At 62.3% G+C, this 15,281-nt stretch overlaps 3 protein-coding genes across 3 annotated transcripts in view; all 3 read right to left on the reverse strand.

Annotated features, from left to right (window-relative positions):
• LOC131093321 (uncharacterized) lies at nt 1-1,570 on the reverse strand. The gene is made up of 2 exons (XM_058040481.1): nt 1,397-1,570; nt 1-1,333 (listed from the first exon to the last, which is right to left on the reverse strand). The coding sequence occupies exons 1-2, from the start codon at nt 1,567-1,569 to the stop codon at nt 412-414; spliced, it is 1,095 nt and encodes a 364-aa protein (XP_057896464.1). The 5' UTR covers nt 1,570; the 3' UTR covers nt 1-411.
• Nucleotides 1,571-12,760: 11,190 nt separating this feature from the next.
• LOC131093320 (ras/Rap GTPase-activating protein SynGAP-like) overlaps nt 12,761-15,281 on the reverse strand; it is a 57,179-nt gene continuing 54,658 nt past the window's right edge. Inside the window, 1 exon segment of the mRNA XM_058040480.1 lies at nt 12,761-12,909. Coding sequence (XP_057896463.1) covers nt 12,844-12,909 — 66 coding nt within the window. The 3' untranslated portion in view covers nt 12,761-12,843.
• LOC131093322 (collagen alpha-3(IV) chain-like) lies at nt 12,779-15,269 on the reverse strand. Its single transcript, XM_058040482.1, has 7 exons — nt 14,890-15,269; nt 14,531-14,586; nt 14,285-14,369; nt 13,553-14,206; nt 13,443-13,484; nt 12,910-13,400; nt 12,779-12,847 (listed from the first exon to the last, which is right to left on the reverse strand). The coding sequence occupies exons 4-6, from the start codon at nt 14,169-14,171 to the stop codon at nt 13,144-13,146; spliced, it is 918 nt and encodes a 305-aa protein (XP_057896465.1). The 5' UTR covers nt 14,172-14,206; nt 14,285-14,369; nt 14,531-14,586; nt 14,890-15,269; the 3' UTR covers nt 12,779-12,847; nt 12,910-13,143.

The following is a 15,281-nucleotide window of genomic DNA, read 5'->3' on the forward strand; positions in this document are numbered from 1 at the left end:
CAATGGTGGCACCTCCAGGGGGTGGGGACAGGGCCGGTGGTGGCACCTGAGGGGACATGGGGACACCTGGGGTGGTGTCCCCAAAGGGTGCCCAGTGTCCACAGGGGACATGGGGACACCAGAAGGGACATGGAGACACCTGGGGTGGTGTCCCCAAAGGGTCCTCGGTGTCCGCAAGGGACATGGGGACACCAGGAGGGAAATGGGGACACCTGGGGTGGTGTCCCCAAAGGGTCCCCAGTGTCCACAAGGGACATGGGGACACCAGAATGGACATGGGGACACCTGGGGTGGTGTCCCCAAAGGGTCCCCAGTGTCCACAAGGGACATGGGGACACCAGGAGGGACATGGGGACACCTGGGGTGGTGTCTCCAGAGGGTCCCAGTGTCCCCAAAGGGTCCCCAGTGTCCTCAAGGACATGGGGACACCTGGAGGGACATGGGGACACCAGAAGGGACATGAGGACACTGGGGGTGGTGTCCCCAAAGGGTCCTCAGTGTCCCTAAGGGACATGGGGACACCTGGTGTGGTGTCCCCAAAGGGTTCTCAGTGTCCACAAGGGACATGGGGACACCAGGAGGGAAATGGGGACACCTGGGGTGGTGTCCCCAAAGGGTCCCCAGTGTCCCTAAGGGACATGGGGACACCTGATGTGGTGTCCCCAAAGGGTTCTCAGTGTCCACAAGGGACATGGGGACACCAGGAGGGAAATGGGGACACCTGGTGTGGTGTCCCCAAGTGGTCCTCAGTGTCCCCAAGTGGTCCTCAGTGTCCCTAAGGGACATGGGGACACCAGGAAGGACATGGGGACACCTGAGGTGACGTCCCCAAAGGGTCCCCGGTGTCCACAAAGGACATGGGGACACCAGGAAGGACAAGGGGACACCAGGAAGGACATGGGGACACCTGGGACAGTGTCCCCAAGGGGTTCCCCATGTCTCTAAAGGACATGGGGACACAGAAGGGACAAGGGGACACCTGGATCCGTGTGCCCAGGTGACACGCGAGGGACACGGCAGGGACAGGAGGACACCAGGAGGGACATTGGGACACCTCGGTCCATGTCCCCGGGGGACATGGGGACACAAGGAGGGACATGGGGACAGCAGGGGGGATGTGGGGACACCTGAATCCATGTCCCCAAGGGACATGGGGACACAGGAGGGACACGGGGACACCCTGATCTGTGTCCCCAAGGGGTCCCTTGTGTCCCTGCAGGACATGGGGACACAGGAGGGACACGGGGACATCTTGGATCCATGTCCCCAAGTGTCCCCAGTGCCCCTGAAGGACATGGGAGGGACATGGGGACAATGAGCATCTTGGGGACACCTGGATCAATGTCCCCAAAGGGTCCCAATGTCCTTTGGGGACAGAAAAGGGTCTTGGGGACACCTGGATGTGTGTCCCCAAGGGTCCCCAATGTCCTTCAGGGACACGGGAGGGACATGGGGACACAGGAGGGACATGGGGACACCCAGATCCATGTCCCCAAGGGGTCCATGGGGACACCTGGATCCGTGTCCCCAAGGAGTCCCCAGTGCCCATGAGGGACATGGGAGGGACATGGGGACACCCAGATCCGTGTCCCCAAGGGTCCCCAATGTCCTTCAGGGACACAGGAGGGACATGGGGACACCCAGATCCATGTCCCCAAGTGTCCCCAATGTCCCTTGGGGACAGAAAAGGGTCTTGGGGACACCCAGATCCATGTCCCCAGTGCTCCCCAATGTGGCTGAGGGACATGGGGACATGGGAAGGACATGGGGACACCTGGATCCATGTCCCCAAGGAGTCTCCAGTACCCACGAGGGACATGGGGACACGGGAGGGACATGGGGACACCCAGATCTGTGTCCCCAGTGTCCCTTGGGGACAGAAAAGGGTCTTGGGGACACCTGGATCCGTGTCCCCAGTGGTTCCCAATGTCCCTTGGGGACACCTGGATCCATGTCCCCAATGTGCCTGAAGGACATGGGAGGGACACAGGGACATGGGAGGGACATGGGGACACTCAGATCTGTGTCCCCGGTGGTCCCCAACATCCCTTGGGGACACCTGGATCCATGTCCCCAAGGAGTCCCCAGTGCCCATGAGGGACATGGGGACACTCCAGATCCATGTCCCCAAGGGTCTCAAATGTCCCTTGGGGACAGAAAAGGGTTTGGGGACATCTGGATCCGTGTCCCCAGTGCACCCCAATGTCCCTTGGGGACACCTGGATCCGTGTCCCCAAAAAGTCCCCAATGCCCATGAAGGACATGGGGACACGGGAGGGACATGGGGACACCAGATCTGTGTCCCCAGTGTCCCTTGGGGACAGAAGAGGGTCTTGGGGACACCTGGATCCGTGTCCCCACTGGTCCCCAATGAGCCTGAGGGACATGGGAGGGACATGGGGACATGGAGGGACATGGGGACATTCCAGATCCATGTCCCCAAGGGTCTCAAATGTCCCTTGGGGACAGAAAAGGGTCTTGGGGACATCTCAGATCCGTGTCCCCAATGTCCCTTGGGGACACCTGGATCCGTGTCCCCAATGTTCCTGAAGGACATGGGAGGGACACGGGGACATGGGAGAGACATGGGGACACCCGTGAAGTGTCCCCAGTGTCCCTTGGGGACAGAAAAGGGTCTTGGGGACATCTCAGATCCGTGTCCCCACTGGTCCCCAATGTCCCTTGGGTCACCTGGATCTGTGTCCCCAATGTTCCTGAAGGACATGGGAGGGACACGGGGACATGGGAGGGACATGGGGACACCCGTGAAGTGTCCCCAGTGTCCCTTGGGGCCAGCAGAGCGCTTGGGGACATTCCAGATCCATGTCCCCAAGGGTCCCCAATGTCCCTCAGGGACACAGGAGGGCCTTGGGGACATGTGGGATCCGTGTCCCCAAGGGTCCCCCTGTGCGACCCGGGGGGTGACAGGGAGGGGACAAGGACCCACCTGGGGTGTCACCGGTGGCCGAGGGTCCGGTGCCACTGGCGGGGCCGGGCCGCGCTACCTGACGGACAGCTGTGACAAGAGAGACACGGGAGGGGACATCAGGGCCACCGCGGCCACCGCGCCGCGCGGGGACACGGCCCGGCCGGGCTGACCCCGAGGTGGCCCTGGGGTGACCCTGAGGTGGCCCTGAGGTGACGCCAGGGTAGCCCTGGGGTGGCCCTGAGGTGACCCCAAAGTGGCCTCTAGGTGGCCCTGAGGTGACCCTGAAGTGGCCCCAAAGTGACCCCAAGGTGGCCCCAAAGTGGCCCCAAAGTGGCCTTGAGGTAGCCCTGGGGTGGCCCCTGAGGTGGCCCCGGGGTGACCCTGAGGTGACCCCAGGGTGGCCTTGAGGTGGCCCCTGGGGTGACCTTAAGGTGGCCCCAAGGTGGCCCCTGGGGTGCCCTGAAGTGACCTTGGGGTGGCCTTGAAGTGGCCCCTGAGGTGACCCCGGGGTGGCCTTGAGGTGACCCCGGGGTGGCCTTGAGGTGACCCCAGGATGACCCTGAGGTGGCCTTGAAGTGGCCTCAAGGTGGCCCCGGGGTGGCCCCGGGGTGTCCCCAACCCAAGGAGGGGGCTCGGGAATGGCCCCGTCACTGGGGGGGGGGGGGGGACACCTGGGTGGCCTTGGGGACACGGGGGTGGCCTTGGGGACACTGGGGTGGCCTTGGGGACACGGGGGTGGCCTTGGGGACACGGGGGTGGCGCTGTCCCTGGCGTGGGGCGTGGGGCGGTGTCACCTCCGCCCTGAATGTCCCTCTGGTGTCACCCCGGAGGTGGCCCTGTGTCCTGAGGGGGCCACTCTGTCCCCACAGGGGTGGCCCTGTGTCCCCTCTGGGGGCCGCTTTGTCCCCACAGGGGTGGCCTTGTCCCAACCGGGGGTGGCCCTGTCCCTCCGGGAGTGGCCCTGTCCCTTCCAGGGGTCACTTTGTCCCCACTGGGGTGGCGCTGTCCCCTCTGGGGGGTTGCCCTGTCCTTCATGGGGGGTCACTTTGTCCCCCCAGGGGTGGCCCTGTCCCCCTCAGGTCCCCTCTTGGGGTCCTGTTGTCCCCTCCAAGGGTCCCTGTCCCCCCTGGTGGTGGCCCTGTCCCCCCTGGAGGTGGCTCTGTCCCCTCTGGGGGTGGCCCTGTCCCCTCTGGAGGTGGCCCTGTCCCCCCTGGTGGTGGCCCTGTCCCCTCTGGGGGTGGCCCTGTCCCCTCTGGAGGTGGCTCTGTCCCCTCTGGAGGTGGCTCTGTCCCCTCTGGGGGTGGCCCTGTCCCCTCCAGGGGTCCCTGTCCCCCCCTTCCAGGGGTCCCATTGTCCCCTCGGGGGTGGCCCTGTCCCCCCAAGGCCCCCAGAGGTGACAGGAGCCCCTCCCGAGGGTCCCCAAAAATTCCCAAATAATCCCAAAAATCCCCCCGGGGACACCCAAAGACCCCCAAAAAATCCCCACAGACCCCAAATTATCCCCCCAAAACCCCCCGGGGGCACCCACAGACCCCCCCGAAACCCCCAATAACCCCCCCAAAAGCCCCGCAGACCCCCCCAAACCCCCCACGGGACACCCAAATACCCCCAGAGACCCCAAATAACACCCCAAAATCCCCTAAAACCCCCCAAAATCTCCGAACGCCCCCCAGAGACAACAAATTACCCCCCAAAACTCCCCTAGGGACACCCCTAAACTCCCACGGGGACAACCAGAGACCCCCAAAACCCCCACAAACCCCCCCTAGGCATAGCCATAACCCCCCAAAATACCCCCCTGGACACCATAACCCCCCCAAATACCCCCCCGGGACACCATAACTCCCCCAAATACCCCCCGGGACACCACAACCCCCCCAAATACCCCCCGGGAAACCATAACCCCCCCAAAAGCCCCCAAAATACCCTCCCAGGACACCCAAACCCAGATACCCCTCTGGGGCACCCAAAACTGCCCCAGACCCCCCCCAGGGACACCCATGACCCCCCCCCAGATACCCCCAGACCCCCCTAGGGACACCCATGACCCCCCCAGATACCCCCAGACCCCCCTAGGGACACCCATCGCTCCCCCAAATGCCCCCAATAACCCTCCAAATTGCCCCAAATACCCCCATGGGGACACCCAGAGCGCCCCGTAATCCCCCAAAACCCCCCCAGAGCCCCCTAGGGACACCCATAACCCCCCCAAAACCCTCCCAGACTCCCCCAAACCCCTCTAGGGACACCCATAACACCCCCAAAATCCACAAATACCCCCAATAACCCCCCAAATACCCCCTCGGGACATCCATAAACCCCTTAAACCCCCCCCCCCAAAATACCCAAATACCCCCACAGGGACACCCATAACCCCCCAAAACCTCCCCAGACACCTCCTAGGGACACCCAAACTCCCCTCGGAACACCCAGAACCCCCCCAAAATACCCCCAGACCCCTCTAGGGACACCCATAACACCCCCAAAATCCACAACTACCCCCAATAACCCCCCAAACACCCCCTCGGGACATCCATAAACCCCTTAAACCCCCCCCCAAAGCCCCCAAGGGACCCCCATAACCCCCCCAAAATACCCAAATACCCCCATAGGGACACCCATAACCCCCAAAAACCTCCCCAAACACCTCCTAGGGACACCCAAACTCCCCTCGGAACACCCAGAACCCCCCCAAAATACCCCCAGACCCCTCTAGGGACACCCATAACCCCCCAAATACCCCCCTAGGAACACCCAATAACCCCCCCCAAAATACTTAAATACCCCCATAGACCCCCAATAATCCCCCCAAGATACACAAATACCCCCCTGGGACCCCCAGTAATCCCCCCAAAACCCCCTCGGGACACCCATCGCGCCCCCAAACTCCCCTAGGGACGGCCATAACTCCCCCCAAAATACCCCCATAGGGACCCCCAATAACGCCCCCAAATACCCCCCTAGGGACCCCCAATAACGCCCCCAAAATACCCAAACACCCCCATAGGGACCCCCAATAACGCCCCCAAAACACCCAAATACCCCCCTAGGGACCCCTAATAACGCCCCCAAATACCCCCCTAGGGACCCCCAATAACGCCCCCAAAACACCCAAACACCCCCATAGGGACCCCCAATAACGCCCCCAAATACCCAAACACCCCCCAGGGACCCCCAATAACCCCCCCAAAACACCCAAATACCCCCATAGGGACCCCCAATAACGCCCCCAAAACACCCAAATACCCCCATAGGGACCCCCAATAACCCCCCCAAAACACCCAAATACCCCCATAGGGACCCCCAATAACGCCCCAAAACACCCAAATACCCCCATAGGGACCCCCAATAACGCCCCCAAATACCCCCCTAGGGACCCCCAATAACGCCCCCAAAACACCCAAACACCCCCCAGCCCCCCCGGGGACCCGCAGCCCGCCCCCAGCGCGGCGTGGGATGGCCGATGTCACACGGAGCAGAGCAATGACATTGTAATTTCCACCTGAGCGTCGAGCAGCCGCCGCCGGCCCTCGGATGGGTCGTGGGCGCCCAAGTGATCCCTGCGCAGCTCCTGCTCCACCAGCATCAGCCTGCGGGGCCAGGCTTCACCGGGGTCATGCTGCCACCCCCCCGGGGACATCCCCGGCCGAGCCCAGGGACACCCCCCGGGGACAGGGGGACACACTCGGGGACAGGGGGACACAGCCAGGGACACCCCCCGGGGACAGGGGGACAGCCCAGGGACATGGGGACACACCCGGGGACAGCCCAGGGACAGGGGGACACACCCGGGAACAGGGGGACAGCCCAGGGACAGCCCCCAGTGACATGGGGACAGCCCCCCGGGGACAGGGAGACACAGCCAGGGACACCTCCCGGGGACATGGGGACAGCCCAGGGACATGGGGACACACCCGGGGACAGCCCAGGGACACACCCAGGAACAGCCCGGGGACATGGGGACACACCCAGGGACAGGGGGACACTGCTGGGGACACAGCCAGGGACAGCCCCCGGTCTTCAGGGACACCCTCAGAGACATGGGACACACCCGGGGACACCCAGGGACATGGGGACACACCCAGGGACAGGGGGACACACCCGGGGACACACCCAGGGACAGCCCAGGGACGGGGACAACCCAAGGACACGCCCCGGGCCAGAGGGGACAGCCCAGGGACATGGGGACACACCCAGGGACAGCCCAGGGACAGGGGGACACACCCAGGAACAGCCCAGGGACATGGGGACAACCTCAGGGGTCATGGGGACACACCCAGGGACATGGGGACACACCCGGGGACAGCCCAGGGACACTGGGACAACCTCAGGGGTCATGGGGACACACCCAGGGACAGGGGGACACACCCGGGGACAGCCCAGGGACACCTTGGGACGCCCAGAGCCACAGGGACAATTCTGGGGACACCTTGGGGACACCTCAAGGTCATGGGGACACTTGTGATACAGCCCAGGGGCACCCGGGGACATCCTGGGGACACCTTCAGGGACACGGGGACACCCTGGGGACACCCCTGGGGACATGCGAGCGCCCTGGGGACACACATGGGCCACACTGTGTTCCCATGTCCCCTGATGTCCCCATGGCCCCTGTCACCTCGGTGTCACCCACGTCCTACGTGTGCCTGTGTCATCCCCATGTCCTTCTGTGTCCCGTGTCCCTCTGTCCCCCGTGTCCCTGTGTCCCCTGTGTCCCCTGTGTCCCTGTAGCCCTGATGTCCCTGTGTCCCCCTCCGTGTCCCTGATGTCCCCTGGCTGTCCCTGTGTGTCCCACATCCCTGTGTGCCCCCATGTCCCCGTGCCACTGGCTGTCCCCGTGTCCCTGTGTCCCTTTCTGTCCCCAACATCCCCATGTCTGTCCCCACTGTCCCCGTGTGTCCCTGTACACCCACATCCCTGTGTGCCCCCATGTCCCTGTGTGTCCCCGTGTTCCTGTGTGCCCCCATGTCCCCGTGCCACTGGCTGTCCCCGTCTGTCCCCATATCCCAGTGTCCTCATGTCCCCGTGTGTCCTTCACCTGCTCTTGATGATGCTCTTGATCTGAGTCCCTGTGTCCCCAGTGTCCCCATGTCCCTGTGTCCCCATATCCTTGTTTGTCCCCATAGCCGTGTCTGTCCCCAATGTCCCCTTGATGTCCCCAGTGTTTCCAATGTCCCCATTGTCCCTGCGTGTCCCCTTGTCCCCAATGTCCTTGTCTGTCCCCGCTGTCCCCGTGTGTCCCTCACCTGCCCATGATGCTCTTGATCTGTGAGTCCCCGTGTCCCCACTGTCCCCTCGATGTCCCTGTGTCCTGGTGTTCCTATCTGTCCCCATGTCCCCATACCCCTGTTTGTCCCCAGAGTCTCTGTCTGTCCCCATGTCCCTGCTGTCCCTGTCTGTCCCCATGTGTCCCTCACCTGCCGATGATGCACTCGATCTGTGAGTTTCTGTGTCCCCATGTCCCTGTGTCCCTCTGTCCCCATGTCCCAATGTCCCTGTGTGTCCCCATATCCCTGTGTGTCCCCGTGTCCCCAGTCTGTCCCCGTGTGTCCCTCATCTGATGAAGACGCTCTTGATCTGTGTGTCCCTCTGTCCCTGTGTGTCCCCATGTCCCTGTGTGTCCCTCTGTCCCTGTGTGTCCCCATGTCCCTGTATGTTCCCAATGTCCCTGTGTGTCCCTGTACCCCCATATCGCTGTCTGTCCCCATGTCCCAGTGTCCCTGTGTGTCCCCATGTCCCCGTGTGTCCCCATGTCCCTGTATGTTCCCAATGTGTCCCTGTGTGTCCCTGTACCCCCATATCGCTGTCTGTCCCCATGTCCCAGTGTCCCTGTGTGTCCCAATATCCCTGCGTGTCCCCAGTGTCTCCAATGTCCCCGTGTCCCCAGGGTGTCCCCACTGTCCCCGTGTGTCCCTCACCTGCCGATGATGCTCTCGATCTGCGAGTCCCCGTGTGCCCCTGTCCCTGTGTCCCTCTGTGTCCCTGTCTGTCCCCTATAGCCCCGTCTGTTCCTCCGTCCCCATAGCTGTGTGTGTCCCCAATGTCCCTGTGTGTCCCCAGGGTGTCCCCGCTGTCCCCGTGTGTCCCTCACCTGCCAATGACGCTCTTGATCTACGAGTCACTGTGTGCCCGTGTATGTCCCTGTCCCGCCATGTCCCCATGTCCCCTGTCTGTCCCCAATGTCCCTGTGTGTCCCTGCACTCCCATGTCCCTGTGTACCCTGTCTGTCCCCATGTCCCTGTGTGTCCCCATGTCCCTGTGTGTCCCCATGTCCCCTGTCTGTCCCCAATGTCCCTGTGTGTCCCTGTACCCCCATATCCCTGTCTGTCCCCATGTCCCTGTGTGTCCCTGTACCCCCATATCCCTGTGTGTCCCCATGTCCCTGTGTACCCCATGTCCCCTGTCTGTCCCCATGTTCCTTAGTGTCCCAGTGTGTCCCCAGGCTGTCCCTGCTGTCCCCGCGTGTCCCTCACCTGCCAGTGATGCTCTTGACCTGTGAGTCCCTTTGTGCCCCTGTATGCCCCTGTGTGTCCCTGTGTCCCCTGTCTGTCCTCATGTGCCCGTCTGTCCCCATGTCCGTGTGTCCCCAGTGTCTCCAATGTCCCCGTGTCCCCAGGCTGTCCCCGCATGTCCCTCACCTGCCGATGATGCTCTTGATCTGCAAGTCCCTGTGTGTCCCCGTGTCCCTGTGTGCCCCTGTGTCCCTTAGCTGTCCCTGTACCCCTATATCCCCGTGTCCCCTCTGTGTCCCCATGTCCCCTCTGTACCCCTATATCCCCATGTCCCCTGTGTGTCCCCATGTCCCCATCTGTCCCCAGTGTCCCTGTGTATCCCTGTGTGTCCCTCACCTGCCAGCGATGCTCTTGTTCTGCAAGTCCCTGTGTGTCCCCATGTCCCCTCTGTACCCCTATATCCCCGTGTCCCCTCTGTGTCCCCAAGTCCCCGTCTGTCCCCAGTGTCCCTGCGTATCCCTGTGTGTCCCTCACCTGCCAATGGTGCTCTTGTTCTGCAAGTCCCTGTGTGTCCCCAATGTCACCATCTGTCTCCATGTCCCTGTGTGTTCCTGTACCCCCATATCTCTGTGTGTCCCCATGTCTCCATTGTCCCTGTCTGTCCCTGTCTGTCCCAATGTCCCTGTCTGTCCCCATGTTCCCATGTCCCTGTGTCCCCAGGCTGTCCCTGTTTGTCCCTCACCTGCTGATGATCCTCTTGCTCTATGAGTCTCTTTGCGCCCCCGACTCTCTGTGTCCCCATGTCCCTGTCTGTCTCCATCTGTCCCCTGTCTGTCCCCGTGTCCCCAGACTGTCCCCGTGTGTCCCCCACCTGCCGATGACGCTCTTGATCAGCGAGTCCCCGTGTCCCTGCGAGTCCCCGTGGCGCTGTGTGTCCTTGTCTGTCCCCACTGTCCCCGTGTGTCCCCATGTCCCTGTGTGTCCCTCTGTATCCTCATGTCCCTGTGTGTCCCCAATGTCTCTGTCTGTCCCCATGTCCCTGTGTGTCCCCAGGGTGTCCCCGCTGTCCCCATGTGTCCCTCACCTGCCAATGACGCTCTTGATCTACGAGTCACTGTGTGCCCGTGTATGTCCCTGTCCCCCCATGTCCCCATGTCCCCTGTCTGTCCCCATGTCCCTGTGTGTCCCTGCACTCCCATATCCCTGTGTGTCCCCATGTCCCCTGTCTGTCCCCAATGTCCCTGTGTGTCCCTGCACTCCTGTATCCCTGTGTACCCTGTCTGTCCCCATGTCCCTGTGTGTCCCTGATGTCCCTGTGTGTCCCCATGTCCCCTGTCTGTCCCCAATGTCCCTGTGTGTCCCTCACCTGCCGATGATGCTCTTGATCTGCGAGTGCCTGTGTGTCCTCATGTCCCTTTGTGTAGCCATGCCCCCATGTCCCCTGTCTCTCCCCATGTCCCCTCGATGTCCCCGTGTCCCCAGGGTGTCCCCGTGTGTCCCTCACCTGCCGATGATGCTCTTGATCTGCGAGTCCCTGTGTGCCCCGGTGTGTCCCCATGTCCCCCATCTGTCCCCGTGTCCCCAGGGTGTCCCCGCTGTCCCCGTGTGTCCCTCACCTGCCGATGATGCTCTCGATCTCCGAGTCCTTGTGCGCCTGTGTCCCTTTGTGTCCCTGTCTGTCCCCATGTCCCCGTGTCCCTGTGTGTCCCCGTGTCCCCAGGGTGTCCCCGCTGTCCCCGTGTGTCCCTCACCTGCCGATGATGCTCTTGATCTGCGAGTCCCCGTTTGTCCCCATGTCCCTGTGTGTCCCGGTGTGTCCCTGTCTGTCCCCATTGTCCCCCATCTGTCCCCGTGTCCCCAGGGTGTCCCCGCTGTCCCCGTGTGTCCCTCACCTGCCGATGATGCTCTTGATCTGCGAGTCCTTCTCCTGCTGCTGCTGCCGGAGCCGTTTCTCGCTGAGCTCCAGGCGCTGCTGGTACTGCAGGAGGATGCGGCTGGTCTGCTCCTCCTGCGTCACCAGGCGCCGCTCGTACTCCTCCAGCTTGCGGTTGGACATGTGCAGCCGCTCCTTCAGCGAGTGGATCTCCTCCTCGTACTCCTTCACCTGCCAAAGGGACACTGCAGGGCCCTGGCCACGCCTGGGCACAGCTGGGCACACCTGGAACCCTCTACACCCCGCTATGGGCACCCCTGGGCACACATGAGCACAGCTATGGGCACACCTGTCACACCCCCTGTCCCTGTGCAGCCGCTCCTTCAGCGAGTGGATCTCCTCCTCGTACTCCTTCACCTGCCAAAGGGACACTGCAGGGCCCTGGCCACACCTGGGCACACCTGGGCACACCTGGGTACAGCTACAACCCTGCTATGGGCACACCTCTCACACCTGGCCGCACCTGGGCACAGCTACGGGCACACCTGTCACACATGGGAACCTCTACACCCCGCTATGGGCGCACCTGTCACACCTGGGCACAGCTGGGTACAGCTACAACCCTGCTATGGGCACACCTGTCACACCTGGGCACAGCTATGGGCACACCTGTCACACCTGGGCACACCTGGGTACAGCTACAACCCTGCTATAGGCATACTGTCACACCTGGGTACACCTGGCTGCACCTGGGCACAGCTACGGGCACACCTGTCACACATGGGAACCTCTACACCCCGCTATGGGCGCACCTGTTGCACCTGGGCACAGCTATGGGCACACCTGTCACACCTGGGCACAGCTGGGTACAGCTACAACCCTGCTATGGGCGCACCTGTCACACCTGGGCACAGCTATGGGCACACCTGTCACACCCCCCTGTCCCTGTGCAGCCGCTCCTTCAGCGAGGGGATCTCCTCCTTGTACTCCTTCACCTGCCAAAGGGACACTGCAGGGCCCTGGCCACACCTGGGCACACCTGGGTACAGCTACAACCCTGCTATGGGCACACCTCTCACACCTGGCCGCACTTGGGCACAGCTACAGGCACACCTGTCACACATGGGAACATCTACACCCCGCTATGGGCGCACCTGTCGCACCTGGGCACAGCTATGGGCACATCTGTCACACCTGGGCACAGCTGGGTACAGCTACAACCCTGCTATAGGCATACTGTCACACCTGGGTACACCTGGCTGCACCTGGGCACAGCTACGGGCACACCTGTCACACATGGGAAGCTCTACACCCCGCTATGGGCGCACCTGTTGCACCTGGGCACAGCTATGGGCACACCTGTCACACCTGGGCACAGCTAGGTACAGCTACAACCCTGCTATGGGCACACCTGTCGCACCTGGGCACAGCTATGGGCACACCTGTCACACCTGGGCACAGCTAGGTACAGCTACAACCCTGCTATGGGCACACCTGTCGCACCTGGGCACAGCTATGGGCACACCTGTCACACCCCCTGTGCCTGTGCAGCCGCTCCTTCAGTGAGTGGATCTCCTCCTCGCACTCCTTCACCTGCCAGAGGTGACACCTGGGCACACCTGACACACCTGGATCTCCTCCTCGTACTCCTTCACCTGCCAAAGGGACACTGCAGGGCTCTGGCACACCTGGGCACACCTGGGTACCACCTACACCCAGCTACAGGCAATTCTGAGCACACCTGGGCACACCTACGGTACCTGGTGACACCTGGGGACACCTGATGCACCTGGGGACGCCTGACACACCTGGATCTCCTCCTCATACTCCCCACCTGCCACAGGGCACACCTGGGGGCACCTGGGCACACCTGAGATCCACCAGCATCATCACCTGAGGTGCATGGGGTCATCTCCTGGAGCCTGCGCACCTGGGCACACCTGGATCCCAGCACATCTGGATCCCTGCACACCTGGGCACACCTGGATCCCTCCACACCTGGATCCCTGCGCACCTGAACATCTCCAGACCTGGATCCCAGCACACCTAGATCCTGGCACACCTGGGCACACCTGTGTCCCTGCACACCTGAATGCCTGCACACCTGGGCACACCTGGATCCCAGCACACCTGAATCCCTGCGCACCTGGGCACACCTGTGTCCCTGCACACCGTAATCTCTGCGCACCTGGGCACACCTGGATCCCAGCACACCTAGATCCTGGCACACCTGGGCACACCTGAATCCCTGCGCACCTGGGCACACCTGTGTCCCTGCACACCTGAATCCCTGCGCACCTGGGCACACCTGTGTCCCTGTGCACCTGAATCCCTGCACACCTGGGCACACCCGGATCCCAGCACACCTAGATCCTGGCACACCTGGGCACACCTGGATCCCAGCACACCTGGATCCCTGTGCACCTGAACATCTCCAGACCTGGATCCCAGCGCACCTGAGTGCCTGCGCACCTGGGCACACCTGTGTCCCTGCACACCTGAATGCCTGCGCACCTGGGCACACCTGGATCCCAGCACACCTAGATCCTGGCACACCTGGGCACACCTGGATCCCAGCACACCTAGATCCCGGCACACCTGGGCACACCTGGATCCCAGCACACCTAGATCCTGGCACACCTGGATCCAGGGACACCAGAGTCCACAGGATCATCTCCTGGCACCTGCACACACCTGGATCCCTGCACACCTGAGCTCCACCAGGACCATCCCAGGGATCCCTGAACACCTGGGCACACCTGGATACTGGAATATCTGCACACCTGGATCCCTGCACACCTGAGCACACCTGAGCTCCACCAGCATCGTCCACCAGATCCTTGCACACCTGAGCACATCTCAGCACACCTGTACCACACACACCTGAGCACACCTGGATCACTACACCTGGGCACATCTGTGCACATCTGCACCATTCACACCTGAGCACACCTGGATCCCTGCACACCTGGGCTCAGTCCGAGCACACCTGTGTCATTCACACCTGAGCACACCTGGATCCCTGCACACCTGGATCCCTGCACACCTGGGCTCATCCGAGCACACCTGTATCATTCACACCTGTATCAGTCATACCTGTGTCACTCAGTCACACCTGTACCAGTCATACCTGGGCACATCTGGGCACACCTGAGCACACCTGTGGCAGTCACACCTGTGCACTCACACCTGCCCTACCCGGTCCAGCCGGATCTCATCCATAGACTTTGAGTACTCCTTGAGCTTGTACCCCTCACACCTGGATCCCTCACACACCTGTACCAGTCACACACCTGAGCACACCTGTATCATTCAGTCACACCTGGGCACACCTGTGGCAGTCACACCTGAGTCCCTACCCGGTCCAGCCGGCTCTCGTCCATGGACTTGGAGCACTCCTTGAGCTTGTACCGCTCACACCTGTACCAGTTGCACACCTGAGCACACCTGTATCAGTCACACCTGGGCACACCTGGGTCACTCACACACCTGGGCACACCTGGGCACACCTGAGCACTCACACCTGCCCCACCCAGTCCAGCCGGCTCTCGTCCATGGACTTGGAGCATTCCCTGAGCTTGTACCCCTCACACCTGGATCCCTCACACACCTGTACCACTCACATTTGAGCTCACCTGTGTCACTCACACACCTGGGCACATCTGTCCCATTCACACCTGAGTCCCTACCCGGTCCAGCCGGCTCTCGTCCATGGACTTGGAGCACTCCTTGAGCTTGTACCGCTCACACCTGGATCCCTCACACACCTGTACCAGTCACACACCTGTACCAGTCACACACCTGATCACACCTGGGCACACCTGTGTCAGTCACACCTGTCCCAGTCACACCTGTGGCAGTCACACCTGCCCTACCCGGTCCAGCCGGCTCTCGTCCATGGACTTGGAGCACTCCTTGAGCTTGTACCCCTCACACCTGGATCCCTCACACACCTGTACCAGTCACACACCTGGGCACACCTGGGCACACCTGTATCATTCAGTCACACCTGTGGCAGTCACACCTG

Source organism: Melospiza georgiana, chromosome 25 (assembly GCF_028018845.1).
Source record: "Melospiza georgiana isolate bMelGeo1 chromosome 25, bMelGeo1.pri, whole genome shotgun sequence".
NCBI lineage: Eukaryota > Metazoa > Chordata > Aves > Passeriformes > Passerellidae > Melospiza > Melospiza georgiana.

Excerpts from the sequence above, each read along its gene's own strand:
- LOC131093321 (XM_058040481.1), bottom strand. The coding sequence starts at position 1,569 with ATGTCCCTCCCATGTCCCTCATGGGCACTGGGGACTCCTTGGGGACAC. Across the intron at positions 1,334-1,396 it reads CCTTGGGGACACACATCCAG|GTGTCCCCAAGATGCTCATT; the intron begins GTGTCCCCAAGA and ends ACATTGATCCAG.
- LOC131093322 (XM_058040482.1), bottom strand. The coding sequence starts at position 14,171 with ATGTGCCCAGGTGTAGTGATCCAGGTGTGCTCAGGTGTGTGTGGTACA. Across the intron at positions 13,485-13,552 it reads AGGGACACAGGTGTGCCCAG|GTGTGCCAGGATCTAGGTGT; the intron begins GTGCGCAGGGAT and ends AGGTGTGCCCAG. Across the intron at positions 13,401-13,442 it reads TGGGATCCAGGTGTGCCCAG|GTGCGCAGGGATTCAGGTGT; the intron begins GTGCGCAGAGAT and ends AGGTGTGCCCAG.